The 15,398-nt window shown below is 40.3% G+C and overlaps 1 protein-coding gene across 1 annotated transcript in view; it reads right to left on the bottom strand.

Moving 5' to 3' along the window:
* Positions 1–10,403, bottom strand: part of Ube2d2 (ubiquitin conjugating enzyme E2 D2) — a 57,359-nt gene extending 46,956 nt beyond the window's left edge. Inside the window, exon 1 of the mRNA XM_026401241.2 lies at positions 9,916–10,403. Within this exon, the coding sequence (XP_026257026.1) occupies positions 9,916–9,939 (24 nt within the window). The 5' untranslated portion in view covers positions 9,940–10,403. The remainder of the gene's footprint in view (positions 1–9,915) is intronic.
* Positions 10,404–15,398: the final 4,995 nt, after the last annotated feature.

Below are 15,398 nucleotides of genomic sequence, written 5' to 3'. Positions count from 1 at the left end.
TAGAAAGGGAAAACACCTTGGATAAATTTGGATGCTGAAGAAGACTAGTAGAGCAGACACTGGAACTATAAAAGCAGACAATTTACTAGAGAGCAAGGACATTTAAGAAAGAATAGGATAGAAGGTAATTGTTTGGCAAAGGGAAAAGTACAGTTTCTCTAGAAACAAGCAGGGAGAAAAACAATGATAAAGACAGTCAAATGTAGAGAAGCAGTGGCTGTACAGTCAAGACCTGCATCTGAATACTGACTTTTTCTACCATAACCATATAATCTTGGACAAGTGTACTCCATGTCTCTGTTTCTCGTCTAACCCGGGGAAAGCAATTCTCATAGAACTGCTGAAAAGATTCAATAATTCTTGATATACAGTTAATCTCTAAATATAGTAGCTGGAATTTTTTTTAATGCCTCCAAGGAAATCTAAAAGATTCACATAATAAAAGATTCCTATTTTCTCTGTAGAATAGATGCTTTGGTCATGATAAGATTAAAACTATATTTAAGAAGGTAGGAGGATGGTTCTTAATCTTTTGTAAAAATTTAAGAACCGCGGCTGGGGATGTGGCTCAAGCGGTAGCGAGCTCGCCTGGCATGCGTGCGGCCCGGGTTCGATCCTCAGCACCACATACAAACAAAGATGTTGTGGAACTAAAAATAAATAAATACTAAAAAAAAAAATCGCCATTAAAAATTTAAGAACCCATTTGACTTTCTTCTTCTTCTTTTTTTGTTTTTTGTTTTTTTGGCAGTACTGGGGACAGAGCCCAGGAGTGCTCTACCTCTGAGCTATAACCCCAGCCCTTACTGTTTTTCAATTTTTTGAGCCATGGTCTTACCAAACTGCCTAGTTAGCCTCAAACTTGAGATCCTTCTGCCAGATCCTCTAAGTAGCTGGAATTACAAGTATGCACCACTGCACCCATTTTACACTGATGAAAAATATATAACGAGACTGGAGTTGTAGCTCAGTGGTAGAGCACTTGCCTCACATGCATGAGGCCCTGGGTTCGATCCTTAGCACCACATAAATACATTAAAAAAAATAGATATTGTGTCCATCTACAACTAAAAAAAATTAAAATATATATATATATATATATATATATATATATATATATATATAAATGAATGAATGATAAAGAACATCCAAGTGTGTGATCATGGATATGCTCTTAATGTGACCCCCATCAACAATTCAAAGGAAAGTTTACAAAGATATTCAGATTCCAGGACATAATTTAATCCTAATTATGTCAGGCTAGTGGAGCACATCTGTAATCCCAGTGACTAGGGAAATTGAAGTAGGAGGATTGCATTTATGGCTAGCCTGGACAACTTGGTGAGACCCTGTCTCAAAATATTAAGAGCTGGTGATGTAGCTCAATGGTAAAGCACTTCTGGGTTCAATTCCCAATTTTCAAAAAAAATTGTTTGAACAAAAGAAAAAAAATTGCTTCCTTTTGATTTATATCCTAACACCTACATAAAGGTATTTATTACCTGGCCTTCCAGAAAAGATATTGGATACAGTCAAGAAATCCAAATTTCTTTCCCTCTGCACCACCCCTGTACCCAACCGGACAGAACCCTGAAACACTTAAACTAAGTCACATACCCAACTTTTTTTATTTTGAAACAAGGTCTCACTAAGTTGCCAAGGTTGGCCTCTAATTTGCAATTCTCCTATCTCAGCTTCCCAAATTGCTGGGATTACAGGTGTACACCGCCATACCCAGCAATAAATCCAGGTTCTGGATTCAGGCCTAGTCTTCCCTAGCAAGTCACATGGCCTTTTCAGATAGCAATCCTGTGATATGTTGCAATATTTAACATTATGATTCTATTAGTTGAAGTCTCACTTGACTTTGAACAGAAAAAAATGGTACTTTATTTCTCTATGTTACAATTTAATATGATTTTGAAGATTAGCCTGATGGTTAGCCATCAAAACTTTATTTGTACAGGAAAACCAAGTGTGCTCCATATTTCCATGATGTGGGGGGCAGAGGATTCTGGAAATATCAGAAATGAGTCAGGAATTCCTATCCTGGGAGCTGCCTGAGATATTTTAGCAGCCATCCCTTTTTGAACTATAATATCCAGAATTTGGCCTTATTAAAACCTCCTTAGTCAGCATTACAATAATACACAATCCCTGAGGATCTCTAAAGAAAAATCTTCATTAAGTTCTCCTCAAAGACAGCTCCCCACCACCTCTGGTAGTGGGGACTAAACACAGGAGCACTTCACCACTGAGCAACATTCCTACCCCATTTTATTTTACTCTGAGATAGGGTCTTGCTAAGTTGCCCAGACTGGCCTCAAATTTGTGTTCCATGCTTTAGCCTCTGGAGTAGCTGGAATTATAGGTATGTACAACAACACCTGGCTAATAATGACTATTTAAATTATATTTAAATAGAAACCTAGTAGAACCAAAGAAAGTCTCTCAATTCAATGAAATGTTGCAAAGTAAAGTTTCTATTTCTTCTTTTTTTAAAATCATGCTGGGGCCTTATCATGTATACTAAGCACTGGGTATAAAACTGAGCTACACCCCCAGTGTTTTTTAAGAGATGAGATCTTTCAGTTACCTAGGCTGGCCTGAACTCCTTATCTCAAGTAATCTTCCTGCCTCAGCCTCTCAATAGAGCTAGGACTGTAGGTATGCGCCACTGCCCCCTGGGAAGAAATCCTTTTCTAGTGGAAGGAGAAAAAAAATCTTCCCAGAATACTTATATACTCATCCTAAGAGCTGGGGTTGGATGGGATTGGAGTTTAGTGATAGAGCACTTGTTTAGCATGTAGGAGGCCCTAGGTTCAAGCCCCAGCACCATCACCACCAAAAAAAAAAAAAGCTATTTTTTGGAATAAGGTACACCTACTTTCCAAGATAGAACTAATTCTAATTTAAATAGCTTTCTTTTAGCCAACTACTTACTATGTAGTTCCCAGCATTTCACAGGAATATTTGTTAATTTGTTTCATCGTTTTGATAGGAATTCATTTAGATGGAGCCCAGGAGGACCTTCCACCTGCTAGGTGAGAATACTCCCACTGAACTATATCCCAGCCCTCCTATGATGATAGTAATATACAATCCAAATCTCTAGTATTTCTTCCACATGGTGCTAGAGATTCAGCCTAAGGCTTTGTGCATGCTAGGGGAGCACGCCACAACCCAAGCTACGTCCCCAACCCCCAGTCAACTTTTAAGTAATATTTTAAAATTTATTACTGTTGCAGTATTACAACTCCTTTCCCACATCCTTAGGAATCACACTTGAACCAGGTGTAATGAGACAATTACACACACCTATAATCCCAGCAACCCAGGAGGTAGGTGGATCTCAATATATATAGAGGGCTGGGAACATAGCTCAGTCTTAGAGTGCCTCTTGAGTCAATCCCCAGTGCAAAAAAAGAAAAAGAAGGAAAAATCATTACTCTGGTAACCTCTCAACCTCAAGATATTTTGAAAGTGTACCGTCTACAAAAAGATGAGTAACAACATGAAACAAATCATAATGAAAAATAAGATGTATGGACTGGGGTTGTAGCTCAATGGTAGAGCACTTGCTTAGCACATGTGAGGCACTGGGTTCAATTCTCAGCACCAGATAAAAAATAAATAAAGGTATGATATCCATCTACAACTAAAAAAATATATATATATATATATTTTAATATATATATATTAAAAAGAATAAAATGGGGCTGGGGGTATAGCTCAGTACAGCACTTGCCTCACACATGTGAGGCCCTGGGTTCAATCCTCTGCACCACATACAAATAATAAAAACGGGCTGGGGATGTGGCTAAAGCGGTAGCACGCTCGCCAGGCATGCGTGTGGCCAGGGTTGGATCCTTAGCACCACAAACAAAGATGTTGTGTCCGCCGAAAACTAAAAAAAAAAAAAAAAAAGAAATAATAAAAACAAATAAAAATATTGTGTCCACCTACAACTAAAAAAATTTTTTTTAAAAAAGGATAGGATATATACCTCTAAATGGGATTAAATCTATTAAATTGATGTTTCCTATAACCTCACACCACAATATAAAGCTAGGTGCAGTAGCAGGCACTTGTATTCCCAGCAACAGAGGAGGAAAATCATAGGTTCTAAGCCAGCCTGGGCAACTTTGTGAGATAGTCTCAAAATAAAAAAAGGGTGAGAGATGTAGCTCAGTATTAGAGTACTTGTCTAGCATGCCTTTCACACTGGGTTCAATCCTCAGTACTAAAAAAAGAGAAGAAAAAAAAATTTGATTAGGTTGCCAAAAATCTGGACTTTCAGCTTCTCTTTCTTTTTTTTTTTTTTTTTTTTTTTTTTTTTTTTGAGAGAGTGAGAGAGAGAGAGAGAGAGAGAGAGAGAGAGAGAGAGAATTTTTAATATTTATTTTTTAGTTCTCGGCGGACACAACATCTTTGTTGGTATGTGGTGCTGAGGATCGAACCCGGGCCGCACACATGCCAGGCAAGCGCGCTACCGCTTGAGCCATATCCCCAGCCCAGCTTCTCTTTCATGGGTAGAAAAAAAAGGAAGATCTGGCAACACTGGGCCCAAGGATCTTGGCAATGGCAACATTTGGAGGGAACAGGGTAGCAGCTGCCCTCATCTGACACAACACATGCATTTGCTAATTCTCTTCTTTCTTCTTGCTCACTTTGGTTACCTGCCTGGATTTCATAGTCATCAGAGTTTTAAATCTTTAGCCGAAAACTTCATCATTTTGTTTTAGGAGGTTCAAAAGATTTAAGGCAGCTAAAAAATAAAATCTTAAACAAAAAACAGAATAATATAATATATACTAGGTGATGTTTTAAAGCTAGTATACCAAATGTTAACTATAACTAGAAGTAGCATTAGGATATCTTTTTTTTTTTAATATTTATTTTTTAGGTGTAGATGGACATAAGACAATGCCTTTTTATTTTGATGTGGTGCTGGGGTTCGAACCCAGGTCCTACCTGTGCTAGGCGAGCGCTCTACCGCTGAGCCACAATCCCAGCCCCAAGGATATCTTTTAAATACATGACTCTATTACTATTAAAAAAGAAGCTTGTCAGATATGGTTGCACATGCCTATAATCCCAGCAACTCAAGAGGCTGAGGCAGGAGGACTGTAAATTCAAGATGAGTCTCAACAGCTTAGAAAGGCCCTAAACAACTTAGTGAGATCTTGTCTCAAAATAAAAGAGCTGGGGATGTGACTGACTCCATGATAAAGCACCTCTGGGTTCAATCCCCAGCACCAATTAAAAAAAAAAAAAAAACCTTTCAGTATCCAAAGTTTGGTCAATCTTCAAATCATCAAAGATCAAGATACTGAGCCTTTAACCTTCCTAAAAAATACAGAAACTAACTTTGTATGTCAGCATTATGGGACTTACAAAAGAACCTCTGGCATCTATATAGCAAAAGAAAAACAGGAAGCAAGTCAAAAAGGTCTCTGATCTTCCAGAGACCACACAATTCACAGAACACATGAACCCTCTTCACTCAGAGCCTACTAGATCTTATTTTAGACACAATTTTAATAAACTCCATGATCTGGTTTCTTAGCCCACAACAGATGAGATGCAGCCAACTGGAAAAGGGATGGGGGTGGTGCTTCAAGGCACTCAAAGCATCAAAATCAAAGCTGAAGACCTATATAGTCAGCAAAAAAACCTCAAAACATAGCAGACCAGAGCCATTTAGTATAGATACAAAAACCCCAGATCTCAACCTTTGCCAGAACTACACTGTATATTCATAATCATCCTCTTTGGTATATTCTGCTTAAAGCATAGGTCTGACAACCTTAAACTGTATCTCAAAATAAAGCCCTTCAAAAGCTTTTTCCAAAAAAGACATGGCAATTCCTCAGCACAGGGGAAAAAAAAAAGATTTGAAGACTGCCAAATTCAGATACAAATAGTGTCCCTCCGTCAAAGAAACAAGATACTAAATTCCTAAAAATGCCATGTCAAATGTGGTTTTTCTTAGAAAAATTTTACTGGGGGCTAGTGTTGTGGCTCAGCGGTAGAGCGCTCGTCTCGCACACGCGGGACCCTGGGTTCAATCCTCAGCACTATGTAAAAAATAAATGAGTGAAATAAAGATATTGTGTCCAAATATAAAATAAATACTTAAAAAAAAAGAAAAATTTTATTGGAATCCAGATGTAGTTCTTGACATCTAAAGTTGAAAAGGCATTTAAGGAGAATTATTATTTCAGAAAATGATAATTGAGAAGGTTCAAGACCAAGATCAATATAAAACAAGTATGTTACTGGCCATAGTGGCACATAACTGTAATCTGGAGGCTGAGACAGGAAGGTAACAAATTTGAGGCCCTCAGCAAATTGGTGAGACCCTGTCTCTAAATAAAAAATAAAAAGGTCTGGGGATGTAACTCTGGTAAAGCACCCCTGAGTTCAAACCCCAGTATTAAAAGAAAAAAAAAAAAAAAGCAAGTGTCTTGCAGATTCCATTAGAGATACACTACTAGGACTGAGGATAAGATGGGACTGACTGCTCTGCCATTCAGCCTAAAATGGGCATCATATGAAAAGTAAAAAACTTAATTCCATCTTGTTTTCATAATCTTTGAATGGTATACCAGAAATAAATTTCATTTTTCTAATCTCTGGCCTCTGAGAAGTCAAGCCATACTTTGAAGAAGCCTTTAGTTAAAAACTAGGAAAAAAAGGAATAGCAGTTTTAAAAGTTCAAGCATTGCCAAGGGTGGTGGTACATGCCTGTGATCTCAGTAACTTGGGAAGCTGAGGCAGAAGGACTGCAAGTTCAAGGCCATTCTCAGTAGTGAAGCACTAAAACAACTTGGGTGAGAACCTGTCTCAAAAAATAGAAAGGGTCGGAGATGTGACTCAGTGGTTAAGCATCTGTGGTACCATTAAAAAAAAAAAAAAAAGCTATCCTTTCATTTCTAAACTTGATTTTATTATAAAAAATTTATTCCTTAAAAATATGTAGTAACATACCAGTATGATGGGGCACACCTATAATCCCAGAGACTCAGGAGACCAAGGCAGTAGGATTGCAAGTTTGAGGACAGCCTCAACAATTTATACAGACCCTGTGTTAAACTTAAGGCGGGGGGGGGAGGCTGCAGATGTATCTCAGTGGTAAAGTCTCCTAGATTCAATCCCCAGTACCAAAAATAAACTTAAAAAAACATGTGGCATATGCTTTCTGTAAACCCCAGGAACTGAGGAGGCTGGGGCAGAAGGATCGCAAATTTTGTGGCCAGCCTTAACAACTTAGTGAGTCTCAAAATAAAAAGAGCTGGAGATGTAGCTCTGTGACAAAGCTTTCCTGGGTTCAATCCCCAGAACCAAAAAGGAAAAAAAAAAAAAAAAAAAGATGTAGTAACTCAGAAGAAATCACATTACTGGGGGCAAGTAGCAAGTACAATTAGATTAAAATGTTGTTTGTAATCAAAATGCTATTTTCAATCAATGTAGGGATTAAATGCTACAATTCTTGATCTGATAGTTATCACATAGTATACTCAGTTGTAGAAGAGCACAATCCTCTATAGGTATAAACCAAGTGACATCTCCAAGTTGATAACGTCCCAGTTAGACTCTAGAAGTACTCAGTAACTCCTAAACACCTCAAAAATACATATTTTTTTTACTTGGATGATTATCTCTCAATTGTGCTTCTGCACCTTAAATGACTCTACCAGAAGCCTTTACTTAAGGTTCACATTTTTTTTAACAAATATCTGCTTCATTTTAGTATAAGATTTATTGTCTAAAGTCTGCCATTTTTCATTTGTAAGAACTGAAGCCAAAAAAGTGGGTAAGAAGCTAAACTAACCTATAGTAAGTGATGGGACTCATTCTACTCATTTAAAGGTCTTGATTGATCAAGAATAAAGTGAGGACTAGCCAGAGAGTGCAGTTCCCAGTTATTCCAGAGGATAAGGTAGGAGAATCACAAATTCTAGGCCAGGTCAGGCAACTCAGCCAGACCCTGTCTCAAAATAAAAAAAGGGATGGTGATGTGGGCTGGGGTTATAGCTCAATGGTACAGCACTTGCCTAGCATGTGTGAGGCACTGGGTTTGATCCTCAGCACCACATTAAAATAAATAAAATAAAGGTACCATTAAAAAAAAAAAATCAAGCTATCATTTAATTTCTAAATTTGATTTTATTATTAAAATTTATAAGGATATTTTGGAGAAAATCGATTCCTCAAAAATATGTAGTAACATGCCAGGTATGATGGGGCACACCTGTAATCCCAGAGACTCAGGAGACCAAGGCAGGAGGATTGCAAGTTTGAAGACAGCCTAAACAATTTAGACAGACCATCTACAATTAAAAAAAAAAAAAAAAAAAGTTTTTTAAAGGGGGGGAGAGGAAGGGATGTAGCTCAATGGCAAGTGACCAGGGGTTCAACTTTCAGTACAGTAGCAACAAGAATGAAATGAGGATCAACTACTGAACTGAGGTGTTTAAACTGTCAATCTGCATCCTAACTTGGTTTAAGGCAAAGTAAAAAAATGGTTCTCTTCCTCCTGCATTCCCACCACAGAGTTCAGAATGGATAATCCCAGGACCTACTTCTCACTAAGCAGCTAAAAGTTTAATTCAGCCAATCTGAGTAGCCAAGTGAAACACCTAACAAAAACCACCAATGGTGTCTCCCCACTTCCAAGAAAAAAAAAATTAAAGTGGCACTAAAAAAGTTACAATAGCCAGGTGTGGTGGCACACGACTGAAATCCCTTGACTACTAAGGCTAAGGTAGAAGGGTTGCAAATTGGAAGACATCCTCGGCAATTTAAGGAGGTCCTAAGCAACTTAGAAAGATTCTGTCTCATAGTAGTTAAATAAAGAGAAGTTGGAATGTGTCTCAGTAATAAGGCACCCCTGGGTTCAATCCCCAGCGCCCCAAAAATAAAGTAAAATAAAAATAAAAGGCTACAATATTAGATAAAGAACCCTAAATTTTCAAGACAAGCCCACACTCTTGATGCAATTATTAGGAAAACCTCCTTATCCATAACTGAACGAATAACCTTTCATTTCGAAGAGCAAAGAAATTCTTTCTCGTCGAAAATCAAAAGGGTCTCCCTGAACATACAACACTGTGTTGTCTATTTTGTGAATAGACGGTGAAAGGCTTCTGTGTGTAATTTCTCCAGTGGTTTTCAATGTTCAGTTTTTGAACTGGCTCCTACCCTTACCAATTTAACAGTTTTTCTATCAGATCTAATCTTGCAAAACTGAAGTGATAGTTTCTGACTACATATGGCAACCTCAAGGAATAAAAGGCTTCTCCCTCTAATTCCCTCCTCCTTCCTAAGAGTCACATTTTTTTCCTTCTAAACTTCCTACTCTAGCACTTTCTGCTAGTCAGATGGACCGAAGTACATAGTCACCAAAGAGGTAAGTGAACTCAAGAAATAGTTGTGGATCGGGCAATACAGCTTCCTCCGCCGGCCCAAGAGAGGGTCCCTGAGCCCAGGCAGTTCTCAGAAGGGAGCCAGGGCGTAGACGGATGGAGGAGCCCTTTCGAGCTCTGTCTATGGGGACTCCTAACGCCCTCGAACCACCCAACCCCTAGTTTAGCTGGACAATGCCTTGGAGCGCAGCCGTCCCAGGACGGAGAGACACCCGGGGACTCCACACCACGAGGGCCCGGAAAGGCAGACAGGAGGAACACTAGGAGTGGGAGCACCTCTGGCCTAAGCACGGGCCGCGCGCCGGGGCCTCCACGGGCGCCATCACTGGGAGTGGGGTGTGAATGCCGCCCCGCGGGGCCAGCGCCGGCAGCGAGAACCAGAGGCCGCGAGCCCGGCGGAGGCGACGGCGGGAAGTGCAGGCCGCAGCCTGCTCAGGAGGCCCGCCCAGCGGCCCATCCCCGCAGTCGACCTCGGGTCGCTTACCTTGTGGATTCTCTTCAGAGCCATGGTGGGAGGCGGTGGAGGTGGCAGCGGCCCCCGGGCCGGGGGCGGGGAAGGGGTGGGGAAGGGACGAGGGGGCCTAAGGCCGCCTCGGCGGTCGCGGGTCGGCCGGAGAAGATGGGGAGTTCGGGAGCGCGGGTCCGACAAGACAAGCTGAGGGCTGGGGCCCACTCAGCTTCTGGGCCTGCCGCAGCGGTCACCGCATCACCCGGCGGCGGCCCCTTTATGCGCTGCCGCCCCAGCCGCCGCCGCCGCCGCCGCCGTAGCTGCCTCTTCCTCCCAGTCTCAGAGGCTCCACAGCCGCCACGGATCCCTCCGCCGGGAGCAAGAGCCCGAGTCTCCGGCTCAGCAGGCGTCTCTCGGTCGGACTGCGAGAGAAACTGCCTGCCCTCCGGCCTGCTGCAGGTGGACCAAGGGACGCGCGGGCGGGCGGGCGGCGCCGCCGGGGTGGGGCCGCCAGAGCGCGGGGTGGGCCCAGGCCGAGGGGCAGGTCGGGAGGCGCGGGGATTGGCGGTCCAGCGAGGGAGGGCCGGGCCGCGCCGGCGGCGGAGGGATATGGTCCGCCCCTGTGAGTACCTTACGCACCGTCGCTGTCGCCGCCAGGGCCGCCACGGTCGAGGGGATGACGCCGCGAAGCGCTGGGAGGAGATCTCGCGAGAGTCGAGGAGCAGGCGGGTTCTGGATGCTGTGGCGCCTGGACCCTTTAGTTCCCAGCGCCTGGTATTTCTCGCGCGTGTCGTCGAAGATAAAAAAATATTTAAAGGCACATGTTTTGCATGTCGCTTTACCATCCCCGAACCAATCCCGGAAGGAGGCACTTAATCCCATTGCAACGTCCCCGCAAGAGGAAGGCTTGTCCACTGTCACACAGCTCTAGTCGCAAAACTAGGACTTTTCTGAAGTCTAATCAGATGCCTTTCCAAAAGCTGTGGTAGTAGCCTGGACACCCGCTGGGAATGAAATTCCTCGAGCTTGGGTGGGCAACCCCAGAAGATCTTGTTCTGTCCCGAGCCACTTTCATATCTGCCTTAAGAGAGGTGTCCCTTGGCTTGGTAAATTGTTACAAAAAAGCACTTTACCAAGTGCTTCAGGAAAAAAATTAAAAACTATATAGTGTATGCTCCAGTAATTAAAAATCAACAATGTGTTCCAGATCATCAGGAATACCTATTGATAAGCAAACCTGGAATACATGCATTTGTTTTTTAGAAGGTGGGGACAAATTAATTCACTGAGCATATACTCTGTGCAGAGATCTACATTAAGACCAGAATGAGCTACCAGGCTGGGCATCCCCAACCCTTTTTATTTTTTATTCTGAGACAGGATCTCCATAAATTGCTGAGGGCCTCCCTAAATTTCTGATGCTGGCGTTGAACTTTTGATCCAACAATCTTCCTGCCTCAGCCTGCCAAGCCACTGGGATTACAAACCAGCGCCACCACTCAGGGCAATGCCCACCCCCCCTTTTTCTCTTCCATCTACTGGAAAGGACTTTGCCTTCATTGTTTCTCACTCCTAAATTTATTAAAGAAAAAAAAACTACAGCCCAATTAAGGAAAGGATCTTGCCACAGTCACAGCAGGTGAGTGTGGCAAGATTTATACTGTCTCATATACTGAACAGAGAAGGGTTGAAATTAGGGCAGAGCCACTGTGGACCCAACGGGGAATAAAGATATTATATATAATACCCTTATTTTTCGTTTTGCTATCTGTAGCAACTATAATGGTGTCCCTTTTTCCTGACAGTAGTAAAGTGTGTTTTCTCTCCTTTATTATTATTTATTTATTGGTGATAAATCTAGCATAGGATTTATCAATTTAAATAATTCCTCCAGGGGCTGGGGATATAGCTCAGTAGTAGAGCACTTGCTCAGCTGCAAAAAAAAAATTTTTTTTTTTAAAAGTTGTTTTTTTGTTTTGTTTGTTTGTTTGTTGTTTTTGTTTTTACTAGGGATTGAACTCAGGGACACTTAACTACTGAGCCACATCCCCAGTCCTTTTTACTTTTTATTCTGAGAAAGGATCTTGTTAAGTTGCTTAGAGCCAGGTTAAGTTGCTGAGGCTAGCTTTAAACTTGTGATCCTTCTGCCTCAGCCTCCTGAGTCACATAAATTGATGAGGGTCTAAATTGCTGACATTGACCTTGAACCATGTTCAGCAAGAACAGTTTGTGTCCTTGTTGTTTTCTCTATTGTGCAATCCATTTCCTATTTTATTGACTTCTCTTATTATTTTCTTTTTACCTACTTTGGATTTAATTTGTTTCTTTCCTCTTGAAGTAGGAGCTTAAATCACTGTTTTTTTTTGTTGTGGTTGTTGTTTGTTTGTTTGTTTTTGTGTGTGTGTGTGTATTAGAGATTGAACCCAGGGATTCACTCATATTGAGCATGTGTTCTACCATGAGCTACTGCCTCAACCCCACACTTTTCCTTTTCTCTAAAAGTACTTCTTTCCAGGGACTGTGGTTTACACCTGCAATCCCAGAAATTTGGTAGTCTGAGGCAGGAGGATGGCAAGTTCAAGGCCAACTTCAGCAACTTAGTAAGCCCCTCAGAAACTTAGCAAGACCCTGTCTCAAACTAAAAAGTGAAAAGACCTAGGATGTAGCTAAGTAATAAAGTGTTAGTAAAGTGCCCCTGGTTTCAAAAAAAAAAAAAAAAAAAAAAAAAAAAAAAGTGCCCCTGGTTTCAATCCCAAGCACCAGAAATCCCAGTAGGGGAAAAAAAAAAAAAAAAAAACTTATTAATAAAGTACCAAAAGCATGCTGCTTTTGTTGTATTCCCCTCGTTTGATATGTTGTGTTTTCAGTTTTGTTCAGCTCTAAGTTTTTTGTTTGTTTCTTTTGTGGTGCTAGGGGTCTAACCCAGGGTCATACTAGATAAGCTCTCTACCATTGAGCAACATCACCAGCCCATCTAATTTTCTAATTTACTTTGTGATCTATTCCTTAACCAAAGTTAATTTTCAAGTATTTTGGAATTTATTAGTCATCAGGGAAATACAATAAGATGCCATTTGACACTGTCTAGAATGGCTAAATTAAAAAACATTAACAATAATTAGTAATGACAAGAATGTACAGTAATTGGAACTCTCATACATTGCCAATGGGAGTGTAAAATGATACAAACAGTTCAGAGAAATGTTGGTAATTTCTTATAAAAGTAAACACACCCATATGACCTAGCAACTTTATTATTGAGTAGTTACTCAAGAAAAGTGAAAATATATATCCACAAAAGTTTTGTATATAAATATTCATAGCATCTTTATTCATATGTAGCCCCAAACTGGAGACAGCCCAAATGTCCAATAATAGGAGAATGGAATAGCCCACTCTGATATAGTCATACAATGGAATGCTTCTCAACAACAAAAAAAAACAAGTAATTGAATTAGGGGTTGTAGCTTATTAGTAGTAGAGCACTTGTCTAGCATGCTTGAGGCCCTTGATTTGATACCTAGCACTGGAGGAAAAAAGAAAAAGAACCAACTATTGATGCACTCAATAGCATGCATGAATCTCAAAATGATTATATTAAACAAAAGAAGCAAGACACAGAAGAATATGGATTGTATGATTCCATTCACATGAAACCCCAAAATAGACAAACCCTATTTGGTGTTGAATACAGGAAATGATTGCCATTGTTGGGAAGTGATTTACCAAGAAAGGAATTGAAGAAATTTTCTGGGGTAATGTAAATGTACTATATGTTGTTTTGGGTGGAAGTTACACAGCTATATACAATTGTCAAAATTTATGGATCTGAATGTTAAAGGTCTGCACATTTTATTTAAGTTGCATATATACATATAAACAATATTATAAATTTGTACAGAGTGTGTAAATTTTCTTACATAATAAATTTGTCCTTGGGTGATTTTTCCTCCCACTCATTCTACATACAGCCCTTGATTTACCTTCCATTATTTTTCTAAAATTGTGAGCACACTGCACTGGGAATTGAACCTAGGAGTACTTAACCACTTAGCCATAGATAGATAGATAGATAGATAGATAGATAGATAGATAAAATAAAGGTCTATCGACAACTAAAAAAATACTTAAATTTGCAGTGCTGAGAATCAACTCAGTGCCTGACATATGCTAGGCAAGCACTTTACCACTGAGCTTCAACCCCAGCCCCCTTTTTTATTCTTTATTTTGAGACAGGGTCTCACTAAATTGCTTAGGACCTTGCTAAATTGCTGAGGCTAGCTTTGAACTTGTGATCCTCCTGCCTCTACTTCCAAAGCTGCTGGGATTACAGACATGCACCAACACATCCAGCCATGTGATATTTTTTAAGGTATGGTTTTAGTCTTAAAATGAAAGAATATCCAGGGGCTGGGGCTGTAGCTCAGTGGCAGAGCACTTGCCTGGCATGCGTGAGGCACTGGGTTCAATCTTCAGGACTACATAAAAATAAACAAGTAAAATAAAGGCACTGTGTCCATCTACAACTACAAAAAAAAATTAAATGTAAGAATGGCCATAAATAGTCTAGATGTCTTAAGTTGATACTACCATTATAGGCTGTCTATTAGAGGTTAACTAGTAGCAGCTAATCTATTTCTTTGAAAAGATGGACTTTGTGAGTCTGAAGCAGCTTATATATTCATGGTAAAATATCAGAGCAGTAGTTTATTGAAGGAATTGCACTTGATTTTACATTTTTTGTGCATAGCCACCTTCTTTTGTTATATAGCTCAATTTGGGATGTGTTCTGCCTACCAGCATTTATTCTTTTGTTGGAGTCTAGTGCCATATTCATGCCTACTTCATAGAAATTGATAAGAAATCAAACTTAGTGTGGTGGTGCATACTTGTAAACCCATCAATTCAGGAGGCTAAGGCAGAAGGATCCCAAGTTTGAGGCTAGCCTCAGCAATTTAGGAAGACCGTGTCTCAAAATAAAAAATAAAAAAAGGACTAAGGAGCCTGTAATTCCAGCAGCTGAGAGGCTGAAGCAGAAGGATCACAAGTTCAAAGCCGCCTCAGCTAAATTTAGCAAGCCTAAGCAATTAGCAAGACTCTGTCTCAAAATAAAAAATAAAAAAGGACTAGGAATGTGGCTCAATGGTTGAGTGCCCCTGGGTTCAATCTCTTGTACAAAGAAAATGAATTCAGCTTGATGGAAGATACCTAGTAGAGCAATCCTCAGTACCACAAAAAAAAAAAAAAAAAAAAAGGAAGAAAGAAAGAGAAATAAATGACACAGGCTTTGTGCCACCTGAGTCTTATACACTTCCTTAGCTTTGTTGCAGTCTGATTTTGGCCTAAGAGTCATCTCTGTCAGGAAGCCTTCCCTGACCAGTAACCCTAGATTAGGTTAGGGGCCCTGATTGGAGTCCTTCCAGAGATTGATCACACTTGATTGTAATTGTCAAACAACTGTTTCACTCAATAGACTGTCAGTTTCTTTTTTTTTTTTTAAACCTTTGTTTTGTTTATTT

Source organism: Urocitellus parryii, chromosome 1 (genome assembly GCF_045843805.1).
Source record: "Urocitellus parryii isolate mUroPar1 chromosome 1, mUroPar1.hap1, whole genome shotgun sequence".
NCBI classification, from domain to species: domain Eukaryota; kingdom Metazoa; phylum Chordata; class Mammalia; order Rodentia; family Sciuridae; genus Urocitellus; species Urocitellus parryii.
The sequence above is the reverse complement of the archived record's forward strand: the minus strand, read 5'-3'. Positions and strand labels throughout refer to the sequence as shown.